At 36.4% G+C, this 17900-nt stretch overlaps 1 protein-coding gene across 1 annotated transcript in view; it reads left to right on the forward strand.

Moving 5' to 3' along the window:
• Window positions 2781–17900, forward strand: part of LOC110396400 (protein eyes shut homolog) — a 32966-nt gene continuing 17846 nt past the window's right edge. Inside the window, exons 1-3 of the mRNA XM_021392016.1 lie at window positions 2781–2784; window positions 3631–3821; window positions 5552–5643. Coding sequence (XP_021247691.1) covers window positions 2781–2784; window positions 3631–3821; window positions 5552–5643 — 287 coding nt within the window. The remainder of the gene's footprint in view (window positions 2785–3630; window positions 3822–5551; window positions 5644–17900) is intronic.

Raw genomic sequence — 17900 nt, forward strand, 5'->3', positions numbered from 1 at the left:
CTGCCCTTGACCTTTACGTTATCCAACAGTCTTCCCTCGGTGGTGTGTTGCACAGCATCTCACACAACATCTCTCCTCATTGATTAACCAGTCACCTGTAGCAAGAGATTGTCTAGAAATCTCCTGTATTTCATCCAGCCAATTACCTTTCCAGCAGATACTGAGTTGGTTAAAAGTACTTAGGAATGCCAGGGCCTGTGAGCCAGCTGTCTAAAGGCTTCATCTGCTGAAAGCTAACAGGCTATCCCAAAGGTGTTGCTCTTTGCATTCTGTTTGCACAAGCATTGGCTATAGGGCAGCTGCTGGAATTGGGCTTTGGGGTTAAGTGATTCTATATCTAGTCCAGTGAAGCAATCCTTGCCAATGTTTTCATTTCCTTTTTCTAAAAATTTTTGGTCCTTATAATTCCCTAGTTTTCAATGAACATAACTTTCTTATGGCAATGGTTATATGCTGTTCTAAGAGATTCTTTCATTATTTATCAAAAATAGATAAGATTTTTAAACAGGGAATTAATAGTTCATATTTTTTCATGAGAGAGTCCTTCCAACAGGCGATGATGCCTTCTCTTTGCTTGTTGTAAGGTGTTCCTAATTAAAAGAACAGTAAATGATGTAGAAGATGTGTCCATAAAAAGGGAAGAAGCAATAGCTTGACCAGGAATTTAAAGTGAATCATTTTAAAACAGCAGTAGAAAGAAGAAAAACATCTATTGGAATCCTCTGTGTAACTGAATCCTTGCAAACAGCAGAGAATGCATTAGACAGAGAAATATCCAGAGACAGAAGCTCCATAATCCGCGAGGACAGGCTAATGAGCATATTAAAATTTGTTATCATCTTTTACTGCCTTTAGAAAAAATAAAAAGATCTACACTTGTCTAGCTCGGGTTTTAAATTTGAAGCCCTTGGTTCTGAAGCTTAGGCAGCCAAAGCTCAGTGGAACTGAGGAAATCCAGTAGATACTGGCAAGAATTAATGAAGGTTGCCAGTCGACTGGGCTGCAGAACTGTCTGTGTAGATACTTACTGCATGGTTAGGTCTCAAACCTTTTAACACTCTGAAATTAATATGAATTCAAGTGGAGAACTGTATGTACGCAGGGGAACAAGCTACAGCTGAAAAGATTTTGTAGGCCAAAGGGCTTTCCTGTTTTTTAGGAAAGCAAGTGTTAGACATTCAGAGTGAAAAATAAAATACAGTTTCAATTTCTTTCCTTTTTTTTTTTTTTCTTTGAATGAATTGGGTGATGAGTCCTCCTCTGCTTTTCTGCTTTAGGACAAATAGCAATCTAGGAAGACAACTCTGGAGGTCAAATGAATAAGCTGCATTTATAAGTGTGGTAGAAGGATTATAAGCAAAGCTTATGTTCTATGAAAAGAAATTATGCACTGTTAAAATATAATGTAAGACTCCTTATAGGTAAAACACCTGGGGTAGATTTTGTTAATAGCTATTATGTGAAGGTATGGAGCCATTTGTGATTCAAGTAGCATGTTTGATTGGTTTCAAAAAAAAAAATATTGGAGTCTGCAAAATACATTTCATGCTTTCTCTCATTAACGCTTTCCACTTTTATGGACACAAAGCACTGTTTCAACAGTTTAACTACTGAACTGTTTCCTTTAAAGAGTTTCCTTTGTTGTAGCATAAATGTATTCCCAATAAGAAGGCAAACTGTCCCTAAGTCCATTGAATAATGGAATGTATTACTTTGCAAAGCAGCATCGTTTGTGATCTTCATAAGATAAACAGATGTAAACATCAGGGAGAATAAAGGATAAATCTTTTCCTGCGGTACTCTGTGTGCTTACTATAATGGGAGAAGGTAACTGAGAATGTAAAGGAATGGGAACTGCAGAAAAGACATGCTGCATGAAACTTTGCTGTCCTTTGTCCAGCTAGTCTCCTAAGTGGAGTCAAGCAAGTTAGATATCAGTATGTCAGGAATGTGTGGATAGCAGAGTTGTTCCGTAGGAGGAGCAAAACCATGCACAGGGACAGCTTAGGGCAAATGGGATGAGGGAATGATTTAAAAATTGAAAAGGTAAACAAAACAGGGCTGGGGATTGGAGGTAATCCTTTAAAGCTGTGTCTGTTCTTTTTTTAGAGAGATAATCCTGTCTGTAAAATGGAGAAAATTGTCTGATCAATTTTGTATGGTTTTTTTTTTTTTTTTTTTTTTTTTAGTTTCTTGAACTTTACAGATAAAGGCTGGTATTTCAAAACAGAAATTTAAAGATAATATACATTTGAAATTGTGAACGTGTCTTTTTTACATCACTAATCATCAAGTGGTATTGCATGAAGTTTTTTGTTTCTTTTACAATGTTGTATATATAGTGTACGTATATCAGTGGTTTATTGCTATTTCTTTTTCATCTCTTCTTGGAATTTTTTAAGAGCTTCGTTGAAAATTTGACTGCAGCAACTCTGAGCACAAATTTGTAAATAGCTTTCTGAAAAGACATGAGAAGATAAAATTCAGCATAACTTTTAAGTGGTATACAGGAGGGCAATATTGGTAGAGTGTAATTTATTCCAGTATCATTGATGGTCATAGTTTAAATGCATAATATTTGCTTTTGGAATCAGTGTCCAAAAAGATTAAAATTTAGACTATTTTAGAAAACATAAATGGGATTTGTAGCCTTCAGAGATACCCACAGTCACTGTTGACAATTCAGTGAAATATTAGCCAAGCAAAATAGCAGAATTCACTTACTGCGTACTATGTGTTGTATCTAGGTTCATATTGTTTTACTGACTTTTTTTAGCAAGATGGGTAAGCTGTTAATATTTCTTTAAATTTATAACACTCTCATAAAGTTGGTTAAGCAAGTAATTGTATTGTGTGATTCTTCAAGTGACTTATACTTGCTTGTGAAAAAATTCAAAATATTATACTTGTATTAAAATGAAACAACTGAACTCCTCCTTTTGTGTCATGTGTGGAAGAGGATGTATTTTTAATTACTTAAGAGCAGATAGACGTACTGATTCAGGAGTCAGTGTAAATATTGGGAAGTACCGAGCTATGTGCCTGAATGTGTGCATTCGTGCATCCACGTATGTGCACGTTGAATACTGTTCTTGTAGAAACACAAAATGTGAAGGTGAAAGGGAGGGAAAATGAAAGGAAAGACAAAGGAAAGAAAAGACAACAGTACAGAAGGAAGAGAAAGAGGGAGGGAGGAGGGGAAAGAGGAAGACAGAAAACACCATGTGGTTTGTGCAGATTCTCAAGCTCCTTGGTTCTTTCACCAAAAACTATGTGAATTCCTAACGTTGAGAAAACTAGTCTTGACTTAGGCAAGAGCCAAGGATTTCCTTGAAAAGATGTTTATTTGCTGCTAGATATGTTCCAAGTGCCATCAGCTTCAGAGCCTTTTGCTTTCAGGCATTGATCCTATTTGGCTGGTTATCATAAACCTTTATGTCCAGTTTTACAAATTGTCAGCATTAGTCTTTGAAAGAATGAAAGTAATATCGTTTTTCAGATTCCTGTCTGTTGATTTGATAGATGTAAAAGAGTATGCTTTATTTTTGCTACCATTAGCAGAATAAGAATGCAGATGATGGAGAGGAAAAATGTACCCTTTTATTTTCTTTCTCAAAATTCCATTTACAGATTTTAGTTCTGCTCGCTATTATGGCGATTCTTACCTGGAATTTCAAGGCTTGTATTTAAACATGCAAAACTTCATCCACTTGGAATTTAAGACCTATAAACCTGATGGACTCCTCCTCTATATTGAAGAGAGCCCAAAAAGAATAGGACAGTTCTTAATTCAGCTTTTCATCAGACATGGCGTCTTGCAGGTAAGGAATCAAAATATTCTGCTAAAGGGGAAGGAAGTAAAATTTGGGATCTGTACTAATTTTACTGTATATTTTTTCTGTTTTTTACTGTAGAAAATCATATGCTATAGAGATTCTTGAGATTCTTTAGTATTTTAAGGAAAATATTTGTTGAACTACTTATAAAATTGTGTCTCATGGGATATGAGTATATGCCTCATAAGAGGTGGTTCTTGATTAGAAATGAAAGGTAATTACAAGGGGAAAGTCTCTTAGAAAATGTAGCATTTAAAGAGAAAGAAAAGAACATAGATTTTTTCTAGGTATTCCTTCTTACATTCAAAGACTAAACCTATTTAACCTCCTCATGTATTCATTAAAATTGTTGTAATGAAAAAGGATGTGGAACGCAATGAATTTTGTCATAAAAAAATTTACTGTGTAAGGGAAGAGAGCAAGTCTTTCTTACTATGGGGGTATGAGTAGAAACCTTTTACTTGTTTTGTCATGTTAATTGATAGTTCCAAAGGATTAAAAAAACAAACATATTGCTTGACATTTCAGGAAAACTAAGTAGAAATACATTCGTGTATACACACTGAGGAGTGAAGTGTATGTTCCAGTATATCTTTACCTTTGGCAAGTCATTCTTTCTTTTGAGGAAGGCATAAATCTTGTATTTGTGAAGAGATTTAAGAGGATTTAAGATATTAAAACAGCGGTTGCTTTTCTCATAATTGATCTTCCTTTTTATTATTAAAAACTTCCAAAAGCTATTATGTTCTTCTGCAAAGATAGATAAATCAGTGTTCTGCAAGGATAGTGAAATGAGTATTTGCATCCTATTGATCTTCCTGTTGTAAAGAACATGATTATTCTAAAAAGGTATATAAACTGTAGATGAAAGGGAAAATAATAAAAAATAACCTTTTACTTTATTTTATTATCTTGTTGTTTACTGTGTTTTATCATATAGTGACTGTCTTAATCCAGAATAAACAAGGCTTGTTTGGACAGGATATTATTCAAAGTTTAGAAAATGTGGATGAATTTAAGTCCATCTTACTTGTTCATAGTAAAGTAATGATGCAGAAAAATATTTTTCTAACATATCATAAGCACCATAAAATATGAAAGTGCTTTAATTGACAAAAATCTATTCACAGTTCCCAGTGTGCCATGTTAAAACTAATTGAATTCACTTAATCATTCACAAAACTGTTCAATTAAACGTAGATTTAAAGCCCAATGAACAAATGGTTCTAAGCTCACAACCAAGCTACAATTACAAGTAGACAAACCATGAAATCAAGTGCTTGTTCACATTAGTATAGGAAATTAAATGGTGTTCCTAAATGCTCAAGCTTGCATGCTACATTACGTGTTTGGAAGTATAAGGAGGCCATAAAATGGTAAGTAAAATTCACCCATGGTCAATGTTAATTTTGCCTGAGCTGCAGATGGTCAGCTTCTTTGCAAATCAGGCCCATAATAATAATAATATAATCTGATTGTACAATACACAAAGATGAAAGCATTTTCATGCAGGCTAGCAAACATTTTTGTGTGCTTGTGTATTTCTGGTATGGTAGACTTCCTGATCCAGATCATTAATAAAACATTAGTTTTTCTTGATATGCATGACATCCTTTAGGTTTTCATGAAACCGTTTATTATTTTTAAAGTTTCTAAGCCACCAACTGTTTAATTATTACAAACAATGTAATAAAAGCATTTTTCCCACTCTATAGTACCAGTTTTTATGTGGTAAAGCAGCAGAAGTCAAAAACATCACAACTACTGCTAGAGTGGATGATGGACACTGGTATAAAGTGCAGATTAGGTAAGTGTTATATTTCACTGTTGTCTGTGTTTATAGTTGCCTCAGAGATTGTGAGCCCCTCTAAGGGACTAGAAATAGATTTTGAAATCTATTCTATTTTGAAATGGATTTTGTCCTTCTGACAAATGTCAGAAGTATTTCGTTAGAAGCTGCATCATCTTGATTTCATGAAGTACATCTTTACATGTGCTTGAGTTAAGCAAAAGTATATTCTGTACTGAAAAGTACCTGTTGCTTTATATTCTTTCCATTAACAAGAATAATTTGTTGATGATTAGATTTGATATGATCATTCCTGAAATGTTCACTATTTTGTTTCATGAAATTAACATGTAGTTTAATCAACTGTGGTACAATAAGGCAGAGTGAAACAGTGCAGTAGCTTATTCAGTAGCTGTCTAGAGCCTTGCAAACATGACTTAATCATCGCAGAACTGACTTTCAGTGAGATAAGTAAGTTGAGTTTGGAATAACAGTATCTGGAAAGTTGGCAAAGCCAGGATGGGAATGTAGGCCTTGCTGAATACTATACCACACTGCATATGCACAAGGTAGGATATTCTTTGTTCTGCAGATGTTAAGAATTACGAACAAACATCATGGGTAATAATAATAATAATAAAAAAAAAAGTATAATGATGGCCCTGTACTATTTAATTGAAATAAGCTTTTCATTCTTGTAATTTAAAGTATTTCTAATTGTTTGGAGCACCTTCGATGTGGTGCTATGACAGAAAGATTTTTCAGAAATTCACTAAATGCAGCACATTTCAGTTACTGAAGATAAGCTATCTGCAAACAATATGCTGTCACTACAGTGTCAAATTTAACAAAACAAATAGAATTAAAAGTAGTATTGTGTAATACAAGTTGAAGCACAGTGAAAAGTAGTGATAATATCTTCCTTTTCTGCTTATAGGAAGGTATTTTACTGCCTCCTTTATTCCACAGAAATCACTGCTGGTGTGAACAAAAGCAATGTTACACCTTTTAATGTTTGCAAATAAACATGCATATTACTGTCAGGCACTGCTCTCTATGCAGTTCTCATGTAGTTCACCAGAACATTCATGCTGAAAGTAAAATGGCAGCCTTGGTGAAATAAATTTTTCATGATGATGGAGTATTGTGGCTACTCAACTGTAACAACTGAAAAAAATTGGATGCAATAAGAGGACAGGATTTTCATCACAGATCTGGGATAGCTTGATAATTTCAGGTAGGATATCACCCCAAATTAGTTTATAGTGTTGGCTGCAAAATCAAGCATGTTGTCAGGATTTACCTCAGAGCAGTGCCCAAGAGCCCTGTGTTATATGTAAGATAGTGCAGTTGTTTACTAAGTCTTATTTTTAATGAAAATCATTGTGCCTATTTTACACACGTGTCTGATTGTCTGGGTTTTGTTTCCTTAAGAATGTTACGAGTGAATTGAAAATGCAACAGTGAAAGTCTGGATGTGGACAGTATCCCACAGGGATTAGATTTTTGCGAGCCTTACAGAGGGAAAAAAAGTATTAAAAAGACTCGAGCATTGGAAAGTTTACATGTTTGTTCTAGTTGTGAATATGAAGTTACCTTACTGGCAATACAGAATGTTCTACAACAATCTTCTTATTCCAGCTATTATAAAACTACCTTTATTAACTCCTCAATATTTATCTTCTTTGATATTTGACATCAATACAAACTGATAAAGTATCATGAATTGCAGAAACAGGAGATGCTGCAGCTGCAATGTTAGAAATTTGTCCTTTGCTTGGTTGATGATGGTCCTTTGGAACAACAATCACTTCCGTACTGAAAGTAATAGCATCATAACATCCTCGGTTAAATTAAATTTGCTTTTTATCTCAGATCACAGTTGGCAATCACTTTAACAAAACTAGCAGCTTATAAATTGATTATGCAGTTGATGTCACCAATAAAACTTCTTTCTTTAAAATGAGTTTATCAAGTTTTTATTTCTCCTTTTAAATTGACCCTGACCATTAAGGCTAGAAAACTGGTCTAGATCATCAGCCTAGACATCATCTGAAAAGGGTGCATTTTTCTCATGAAGTTTGTAACTTTTCACTAATTATCTGTAGGGCTTTTGGGGATTGATTGTCTTGGTTTTGAGATGAAGATATTTTCTGATTCTTCTAGTCAGAAAAAGATCTTTCTAATCATGCCATAATGCAACATATGCTCTCTAGAGCTTGTACTTTACTTGTTTCTTGATAGCTTTTGTTGAAGGCCTGAAATAACCCATATGGTGCAAAATATGCTGTATTTGTTACCCTTCAGATTATGTTACAAAGCTCAGATTTTCCCTAGGGCTTCTGAGCTGGTGAAATATGGAGATAATAAATAAAATTCTTAGAAAAAACTGCAGAAAGTGATAGAGAAATCTCTTTTATAGTATGTTGATCTGTGGATACTTCCCTGGATATTTTTTTTCATTTTTATAGTAAATTCCTACTTTTATCTCAAAGGTGCCAATCTTTGACCTTGATTCTAGGATAACAGCATAGAGGTGAAGAGATCATCCAACTGCTGTTTCATGTACTACATAAATGCAGTATACTCTACTTAATGGAAACATGCTTAATTGGCCACCTCTTCAACTGACAGGTATAAGCTATAATTTATTAACAGCGATGGCTGCAGCTTAACTAGAAGCGTGCTAATGCTGTAAGGCATACATTCTTACATACTGTCTTCAGTTTTGGGCCCTCACTACAAGAAAGACATTGAGGCCCTAGAATGTGTCCAGAGAAGGGCAACAAAGCTGGTGAGGGGTTTGGAGCACAGGCCTTATGAGGAGCGACTGAGGGAGCTGGGATTGTTCAGTGTGGAGAAGAGGAGGCTCAGGGGAGACCTTATTGCTCTCTATAACTACCTGAAGGGAGGTTGTAGTCAGCTGGGGTTTGGCCTCTTCTCTCTTGTAACTAGTGATAGAACTAGAGGGAATGGCTTCAAGTTGCACCTGGGGAGATTCAGGCTGGGCATTAGGAAATACTACTTCCCTGAAAGAGTGGTCAGGCACTGGAATGGGCTGCCCAGGGAGGTAGTGAAGTCACCAACCCTGGACGTGTTCAAGGAACGTTTAGATGTTGTGTTGAGGGACATGGTTTAGTGAGAACTATTGGTGATAGGTGGATGGTTGGACTGGATGATCTTGTAGGCCTTTTCCAACCTTGGTGATTCTGCGATTCTATGATTCTTGGTATAAGATAATTTCATGCTCTTCGTTTTCTGGGCCTCTCACATAGAAGCTATCAGCGGACTTGCATTAGCTGCAAAACACTTATTGAAGCATAGGGTTAAACTTGATTTGTATTTATTACCAGCACTAAAGATTTAAGAATTTGTTGGACCTCTAAACTGGCCACTGAGAGGGTACTAAAATACTTAGACTTCTAGTCTTGGATTTAAAGTCCTTCCTAAAGTGCCTAGAGCAAAACTAGGGTGTATGAAATACGAGTGCTGATATATGGTATAATTTCTAATTTTTTCCCAGCTCACTGATCTTACTTGGGAAAAATCTAGTGTATTATATTTAGTCAAGTCTATGTGTGATTTATTAACTGGTAATAGAATGAGATTTAATGTTTCCTAAATTTCTGTTGTATTAGGCAAAAAATGGAGCGTTCGGGATGTAATGCGGAAGGTCCTTCCTCATTTCACTTGCTATTGGTTGACCTACTTACTTGAACCTGTGATGTAAGAAGGAGAGGCTGTACCTCTTTGTTTTAATAACAGTGTGCATGACCAGTCTATATATGGCTTTTCGGAAGCGAGTGGACAGAGCGGGATATTTAATATGATTGGCCAGTAGCCCGCGTGAGCTTCTGGAACAGTCTAGTAAAAGATAAGAAATACTGTATAGTTCTGTAACTTTTACCAATAGACGCCATTTTGCTGTTCATCATATTGGTGCCTTTATGCAGTATTTGGCCCGGACCAGACTTATAGTCTCAGCGTGCAAGGACAAAATACAGAGGGTTGCCTGCGTTCAGCTACAAATTTCACTGTATCTTGATGCCTAGTGAGATAATATCTGCTCCTTGTTGTCCAGTATTCATTACAAAAAGGCTAAGTCAGTGGAAAATAAAAAAGTGAATTGAGAGTATAGTTAAGATGTAGAGGTAAACAAACTTTTGAAATAATGCCTAGATCAAAATCTGAATTTATAAGGTGAAAAAAAGGAACATGATGACCACAGAACGGCTTAAGTTGGAAGAGACCATAAAGATCATACAGTTCCAACCCCCCTGCCATGGCTAGGGTTGCCAACCAGTAGATCAGGCTGCCCAGCGCCCCATCCAACCTGGCCTTGAATGCCTCCTGGGATGGGGCATCCTCAGCTTCTCTGGGCAGTCTGTGACAGCATCTCACCACCCTCTGCGTAAAAAATTTTTTCATAACATCTAATCTAAATCTCCCCTCTCCATCTAAAGCCGTTCCCTCTAGTCCTATCACTGTCAGGCAAAGTTGGTTTGAACCAGGAGAATCAAAGGAGATTCTGATTTATGAACTGTGAGATTAAAAACAACAGTGAATAAGAAACCTCTAAACAAGGAAAGTTTTGAAATCTTGGTAGACAGAATATCTGTTTATGTATTTTACAGTTCATTCTACAAACCTGAGCAGTATATTTAGTGAATTAATTTAATTTTAATCCTTTCACAGAAAAGTAGAAGGGAAGTTGGGCGAATAAAATTCCTTCTTGTGACTAATTTTATTCATTACTTTATCTCAAAAATACTTGATAATTTAAATGTAGCTTAAAGTACCTTTTTACTTGGAAATCAAGTGTTCAGAATAAATAATGATGCTTCTTAAGAATAAACGTTCAATCAAAAACATTTTTCAAGTTGCACTACTATTTTGGCCAAGAATCTAATCTTCCCTTTTTAATAACTTAGAGCGCTACGGAAATAATGATTTTTTTTTAGATGCAGGAGATTAATAGCAATGTAAATACAAATACAATATCTCACTAAAAATCATCAAAACAATTAAAGAATAATGAAGTTGGATAAGCAAATTGTTCTATGCGTAGGTTGAATGCTGAGAATGCACTGATGATTTCTGCTGCTGAAGAAATATTAAAGAAAGTCATAGGTGAACAGTGGAATTTTACCTGTCCAGTTTGCTTCGTAATCATTGATTTTTATTGCTGAAGATTGTTTTTGTGTACAAATACCAGAAATGTGGGGTTTTTTTGTACATTATATCAAATCATTTATCTTCTATTAATCTCTGGTGTTTTCAAAGTACTAGTTTTTAGGATTTGTTTTCTGTTGCTTTCTTTTCTCCTTTAGTAGAGCTACTTAACCAAAGCTATCATTTCTTCTTTAAAGTTTCATTATCATGAAAAACAAAACTCTGTTTTTGTCTGGATTCTGAAACTAACTTTCTTTTCCTTGCTCATAGCTGCCTTTCTTTCTTTTCAGAAGAAAAAGAAACAACATGTCCTCTCTTATTGACTACATCATAGCACTAAATTCCCTGTATTTTAGAGATACTTTCTCAACAATTTATTTATTTGCCAGAGGCTTATCCTCAGGACATATCCTTAACTGGTTCTCTGCTTAAGCACATTTAAATCCTATTCTATTGGATGTTATCAATACAGTAACTCAACTCCATTCTTCACGCTATTAATTTTCCAGACTGTTCATTCTCAGAATAGCCCAAATTGATAGTTTTCAAAGCAAAGTAGTTTTGACATTGATTGACATATTTTATACATTTGAAATAACTTTTATTTATAAAAACAATAGAATGTAGTTGTATCCTCTTTTTTGAACGATTCTAGTTATTTAGAAAGCGTACATAATACACAGAGTCCAGTAGCTGTTGATATACTTAAAAATCCTCTGCCCTTTGACTTCCTAAACAAATACAGTGATTTTAAGTTCTCATTTTTTTCACATATGTTGCCAGTATGTTTTATATGATATGTAGTTGTATATGTATATGTAATACTGTGAGACAGTGGACAGTTTTTGCAGTGAGGCATGGGAATAGGTTGCCCAGTGAGGCTGTGAATGCCCCCTCTCTGGAAGCTTTCAAGGCCAGGCTGGATGGGGCATTGACCTGGTCTAGAGGGAGGTGTCCCTGCCTATAGCAGGCAGGTTGGAACTAGATGATCTATGACTCTATGTACGTATTCTGGAAATAAGGTCAAATAGATCACTCATCACAAAGGGAACTTACAAAAAAAAAAAAGTGTAACATTTAAAGATATTTAATAGAAAATTTCCCCTCCATGGATAATCATTGAATACTACAGAATATAATAAATGTCTAAAATTTCTTGGGTTTGGAGTTGTAGGCTAGAAAGGACCACTCATTTGACCACCATTGAGCAACGAAGTTGATCTCATCTATGTCAGAATTTTGATCAGAATTTTGTTCAGAAAGCTATAGAGTTCATTTAAATCAAACCCCTCCAGTTCTTAAATATCTTCCTAAGGTACATCCCACTATGGTCACCTCTACCTAAAACCACATTACTGCTGAGGAATTTATGTATCCAAATGATTCCAGCTGGCAAGCCCCATCCAGTACTTCAGTGAAAGACTGGAAAAAAGACAGATAAATATTCCCTTCAGACCCTGCTAACCCTGTGTCTCTTAGATATGTGACACTAAGTATGTGCACAGTGGCAGACATCTTTAATTCACTCTTACCTCAACACTTCTTTTTAACCTGCTAGGTATGCTTTCCCTACAAAACTCAAGCTCTGCTACTTGAGCGTTATCACAAAGAACAGAGAAACAAAATTAATTAGCCAGTTCTATACTGGGAGAAAAGTGCTGTTAGGCACTGCATATTGCATCCAGAAATATACTGTGTAAGTTATAAAAAATCATTGTACTGAGGCAGCTGTAGTTTTTGAGACATGATACATGCCACCCTTTTCTCACTGAAAGTAGAGGAGTACAGAGGGAGCAGGAGAAGCAGTATAGCTGTCTTGTTTATTCAGACGATGCTGTGAGAATACTGTACACTGGAACTCCTACTTAGCAAGAAGGAAGCTGTCTTTCTACTTTATCCTGCACACTGTGCTTCCACTTGGAGTCATCTGGAGGGAGGGAGATTACTCCTCTTCTGAAAGCAAATAAGCTTTGTTTCCCTGAAGGACAGGATGGAGCTTGCAGAGTCTGCAGCAACAGTCTGAGAGAACACTGAAAAAAAGCCAGGATCTGATGTAGGAAGCAGGCGCTAAGATGACCCTTGTGAGATCGTGAAAGGAAAGTTTGTTCAGGACCAACAGCACATAGAAAAAAATTTGTTCAAGTCAGAAAATAAATTTACTCTCAAACCCTTTATTTAATCTATCACACTTAGTTCTACATTTTCATTATTTGAAAAGTTACCTTTTCAAAATCTGGTTATTTTGTGCTCTAAACAAAGCACACCTTTAAAGAGTGAGCTCCCTTTATGTCTTTTTGAATGTGACTTCAGTGAAAGACAGACAATACCAAGCCCCACTAGACAGACTTTTGGCCTCAGGGAGACTTGTTTTTTTCCATGTTTAAGCTGCTTTGTTCTTTCTCTCGTCCTTCTTTTCTAGCTATGTAACCAGAGCTCATATAGAGAATTGATCCAGTTAAAAATACATACTACTTTTGTTTTCAGCTGAGTGATTTCCATAATACAAATTGCTGTGCAAAGAAGAGAGGAGGAACATATGAATGCCTATGGAATAAAGGCTGTAACTTAGCTTTTGCCTGAACTGCCAGTCAAAATATACCTACAGATGGATTGGAAGTGCCAGCGAGATGACCCAGGTTCCACCATACCTGTGGTGCATCTTCCCAGTCCTCCCTTTTCTTTCAGCATTTTTCCAAAATATTAGGTTAAATCTCATCTTGTATAATGAGCAGTTTAACTTTTAGAACCAAGCTTTCTTTGAGAAAAAAATATCATGCTGTTCTGCTGCTAATGTTACATAGGTATACTCATGTAGAGTAGAATTTAGTTCTGCATTACTGAACCTCTCAGAATGCCCTTTCCCATTCTGAAGTCTCTACAACAAGTGCTTTATTCGTTCAACAAAAACTAAGATTTCACAGACAAAGAAGAAATAGTGGAAATGGACAGAGAAATGATTACAGAGGAAACTGGAATAAGTATTTTCAGATATTGCAGTCAGTTTCTGGAAAATGAGAATACTGGAAGTAGACTTTCTCCTTGCATATATGTCTTAGAAAATTTGCACTGATCAAATTTTCAAAGAAAAAAAATATTGAAAATAAAGCTGGTACAATGATAAACCTAACAATCATAAAGTAAAGAATTATGGGAAGTATTTTTATTCAAAATACTTTAGATAAAGTGCTTTCCTTTTGATTTGTTTGTTATTAATGAGATTGTCAGTTTCTCACTCAGTCTTTTGTAGCAGAATCATAGAATCATTAAGGGTGGAAAAGATTACTAAGATCATCTAGTCAAACCATCAACTCACCACCAATATTGCCCATTTGACCCTTAGTACTACATCTATGTGTTTCTTGAATGCTTCCAGGGATGGTGACTCCACCACCTCACTGGGCAGCCTGTTTCAGTGCCTGACTACTCTTTCGGAGAAGAAACTTTTCTTAATATCCAGCCTGAACATCCTCTGGTGCATCTTGAGGCCATTACCTATCATCCTATCACTAGTTACCCCGGAGAAGAGGCGGACCCCCACCTCACTACAACCTCCTTTCAGGAAGTTGTAGAGTGCAATAAGGTCTCCCCTGAGCCTCCTCTTCCCCAGACTTTATAATCTCAGTTCCCTCAGCTGCTCCTTATAAGACTTGTGCTCCAGACCCCTCACCAGCTTTGCTGACCTTCTCTGGAAACGCTCCAGGGCCTCAGTGTCTTTCTTGTAGAGAGGGACCCACAAATGAACACAGTACTCAAGATGCAGCCTCACCGGAGCTGAGTACTGGAGGACCAGCACCTCCCTGCTCCTGCTGGCTACACTATTTCTGATACAAGCCAGGATACTGTTGGCATGTTTGGCCACCTGGGCACACTGCTGGCTCATGTTCAGCCAACACCTGCAGGTCATTTTCCTATGCACAGCCTTCCAGTCACCTTGCCCCAAGCCTGTGTGGTGTTGCCTAGGGTTGTTGTGGACAAAGTGCGGGACGTGGCACTCAATCTTGTTGAACTTCATCCCATTGGCCTCAGGCCAGCAATCCAGCCTGTCTAGATCCTTCTATAGGGCCTTGCTACCCCCAGGCAGATCAGTACTTCCTCCCAGCTTGGTGTCATCTACAAATTTACTGAGAGTGCACTCAATCCCCTCATCCAAATCAGCGGTAAAGGTATTAAACATCTCTATGTACAAGTGAGTGTGTGTATGAGTGTTTGTAGGTATGTATTCATTTAGATACATTGAAAATCAAATATAACAAAGATCTGAATACCTTTTTGAGACCACAAAAGAAATATGAAGAAATAATATTTCCCTTTTTCAAGGTTTCAAGAATTTGTTAGAAATGCTAAACGTATTCTAACTGTAACAACAGCTTTTGTGTAGCTGAGTTTTAAGTTTTGACCTCAGGAGCATTTATTTTTTTAGTATTAAAAAGTACTTTTGTTTCCAGTTAAATATTTTTATTTTATTTTGTATCAATATAATGCAATATAATGCTTAAAAAAAAAAAAAAAGCTTATTTGGAATGAAAAACCATCTGGAAGTCAAAGCTCCATATTTTGCACGATTTTTATATTCCACAAAGAAGGATTACATCATACAAGTCAACACAGAATAAGTAACTGCCTAACAATTTAATTGGATGCAATGGATTTAATTATATTAAATTGATCCTAATGACAGTTAATAACAAGTTAATACAGCCAATTAGTTTGATACAAACTGTCGTTTTATAACCTGCAAGATAAAAGCTTATTTAATCATACCTCATTGTAGGTACAGATAACATAATACAGCTTTTTAGAGCTCTGCCATCAAAGAAAACATTCAGAAGTTAAAATTTAGGACCATCAAAGAGACAGATCTGTAGCATGTTCTTGCTCAGATTATTTCATTAAGAAATGCAAAAAAAAAAAAATTGTCATTACTCTCAGTTGTAAGAATGAGTGTTCTCTTCTTTAGCTTCTGAAAAACAACTGGTTGAGGGGACAGAAACATAAAAACAGTAAAGTTACACTCTAATAACATACTACATGCTTAAACCATTTTTCTCTATTATTTTCTGAGGAACATCAAAGGATACTTATTGGTACTAAACGACAGTTCAGGATTCTGTGGCTGCCATGGCCCCATGTCACAATAATGAAAGCCCTGTTGGGGAAAACACAGGGCATATAGACCAGACCTTATCTTGACCTGCAGAATTCATGTAAATATGAATTCCCACTGTGTGACTGCTTATGCAGTGCAGTCTTTCATCTTCACTTGAAATAAAATGTCAGATCCAAGTCTAAGATTGCTACTGTCTGAATGTCTGCATACAGTACTCTCATTTGGGCCCAGCTGTTCTGCCTTCTTGAAATAATTGCATATTGTTTTCCAAGTTTAATTGGTGTAAATAGTATTTAAGATTGTTACAAGAAAGAAGCAAAAAACTTGAAGACAGAAATGGACAAAGACCGACAGATTTATTTTTTCTCTAGCTAAGTCTACAGTGATAAATAAAATCATCTGAAAGCAATTCTCTGGACATGAGACCAATTGACAGGTCTGAGATCATGTCTATAAAAGACTTCTTGCAGTACATACAGGCAACATTTGAAATACGAAATGATTCCTGAGCTACACTAACCAGTGAGCTTTTTAGTCTCAGAATTGGAGGTGACAGGTAGAGGGGTGGCAACATCTGCAGGAACAGTGATAAGTTGGTAAAAATATGGATTATTATGTGTCAGGACCTGAACTCATGTTGCAGACCTTTTAGTTTAGTAATAAATAAATATTTTAAAAATAAATAAAAGTGAAAAGAGTAAGGGAACCATGTTTATAAGTAGCCATATTTGTTCATTACTTAGAATATGAGACAACAACAAGCTGCCAACCACTCCCCACCCCCCCCACCCCCCATGTTCTTAGAGCAATTTACCTGATGCTTTGTCGTTAGTTTCTTTGTCCTTACTTATTTACTTAGCCCACTCTACAAGTCCAGGTCTGGGAAATAAGACTCCTGTCAGAGGGAAGAAGAAAAATATATGTCCTTGACTCATTGTTTCATTTGCAACATTAGAGCGTGTTACCTTGATGCCTCAACAGAGAACAATCAGGACCAACAGATATGAGGAGTCTGAAATCATGCATCTTACTGCAGAGGGAAAATGTAATGATTTTGAGGGTAACTGATACTTCCTGTCTAAATAAATTTACTGGGGGTAATGTGAGTGTAATGGTATGTGGAAGGAGAGTGACAGCTCCTGTAAGGTTGTCTGGTCAAGGACCTCTTCCTATACCACAAGAGATAAGAAGAAAGGGAGAGGGACCCAAATCTGACCTACAGGTAATAAAGAAGGCAGTGATAGGAACCAAACCTGACCACTCATTCTAATTGATGAGGGCATGTGAGAGCTTGGGAGCATTCATTCCAGCAAGGCTAGCTGGTCAGGGACTTTGTCAGCTGGGAAACTACAGCAAAAGGGAGAAGCCAGAAACTAAATATGCCAAGACGCAGACCTAACACAGCAATCTTGGAGACAATGACAGGAAACAAATCTCCCAAACATGCTAATTGATGGGCTTATCAAGAAACTACAGGTGCCACTTCCAGGAGGATCGGTCTGGAATTTACGGCTCATGAGATTCTGAACATGGCAGACTAGGAGAAGTGTCAGCTACTGGACTGCATGGGGGTCTTTAAGACCCAGCCATGGGGTGAGGGGGGAGCGCTGCAGTAGTGCCAGGTACCAGCTGCTGGAGAGGAGCCTATGGAATGCTCAGAGGAAACAGAGGAGTTCGCTTTGTTTTTTTTCAGGATAGCAAATATATGAAGTAATGATTAAACAAAGTGAAAATGAAGTATGTTTTTTTTTAATCTGTTGCCTTTAACAAAACTGGGAAATTTCTCTTTTTTTCTTTTTTTTAGAATATTCGATAATGAAACTTCCGTCCTTGCAGTTCACAACTCTTATTTGACACAAGTTTGCAGACCTACTGTTAGTTTTGTTTTATGGACTGAATGAGAAGAAACATCCTCAGTATTTCAGAAGTACTTAGTGAATTGTTTACTATTGATCACATTCAAAGTGAAATTGCTAGACAGGTAGAAGTTCCAATC

This window comes from Numida meleagris, chromosome 3, assembly GCF_002078875.1.
Source record: "Numida meleagris isolate 19003 breed g44 Domestic line chromosome 3, NumMel1.0, whole genome shotgun sequence".
Taxonomy (NCBI): domain Eukaryota; kingdom Metazoa; phylum Chordata; class Aves; order Galliformes; family Numididae; genus Numida; species Numida meleagris.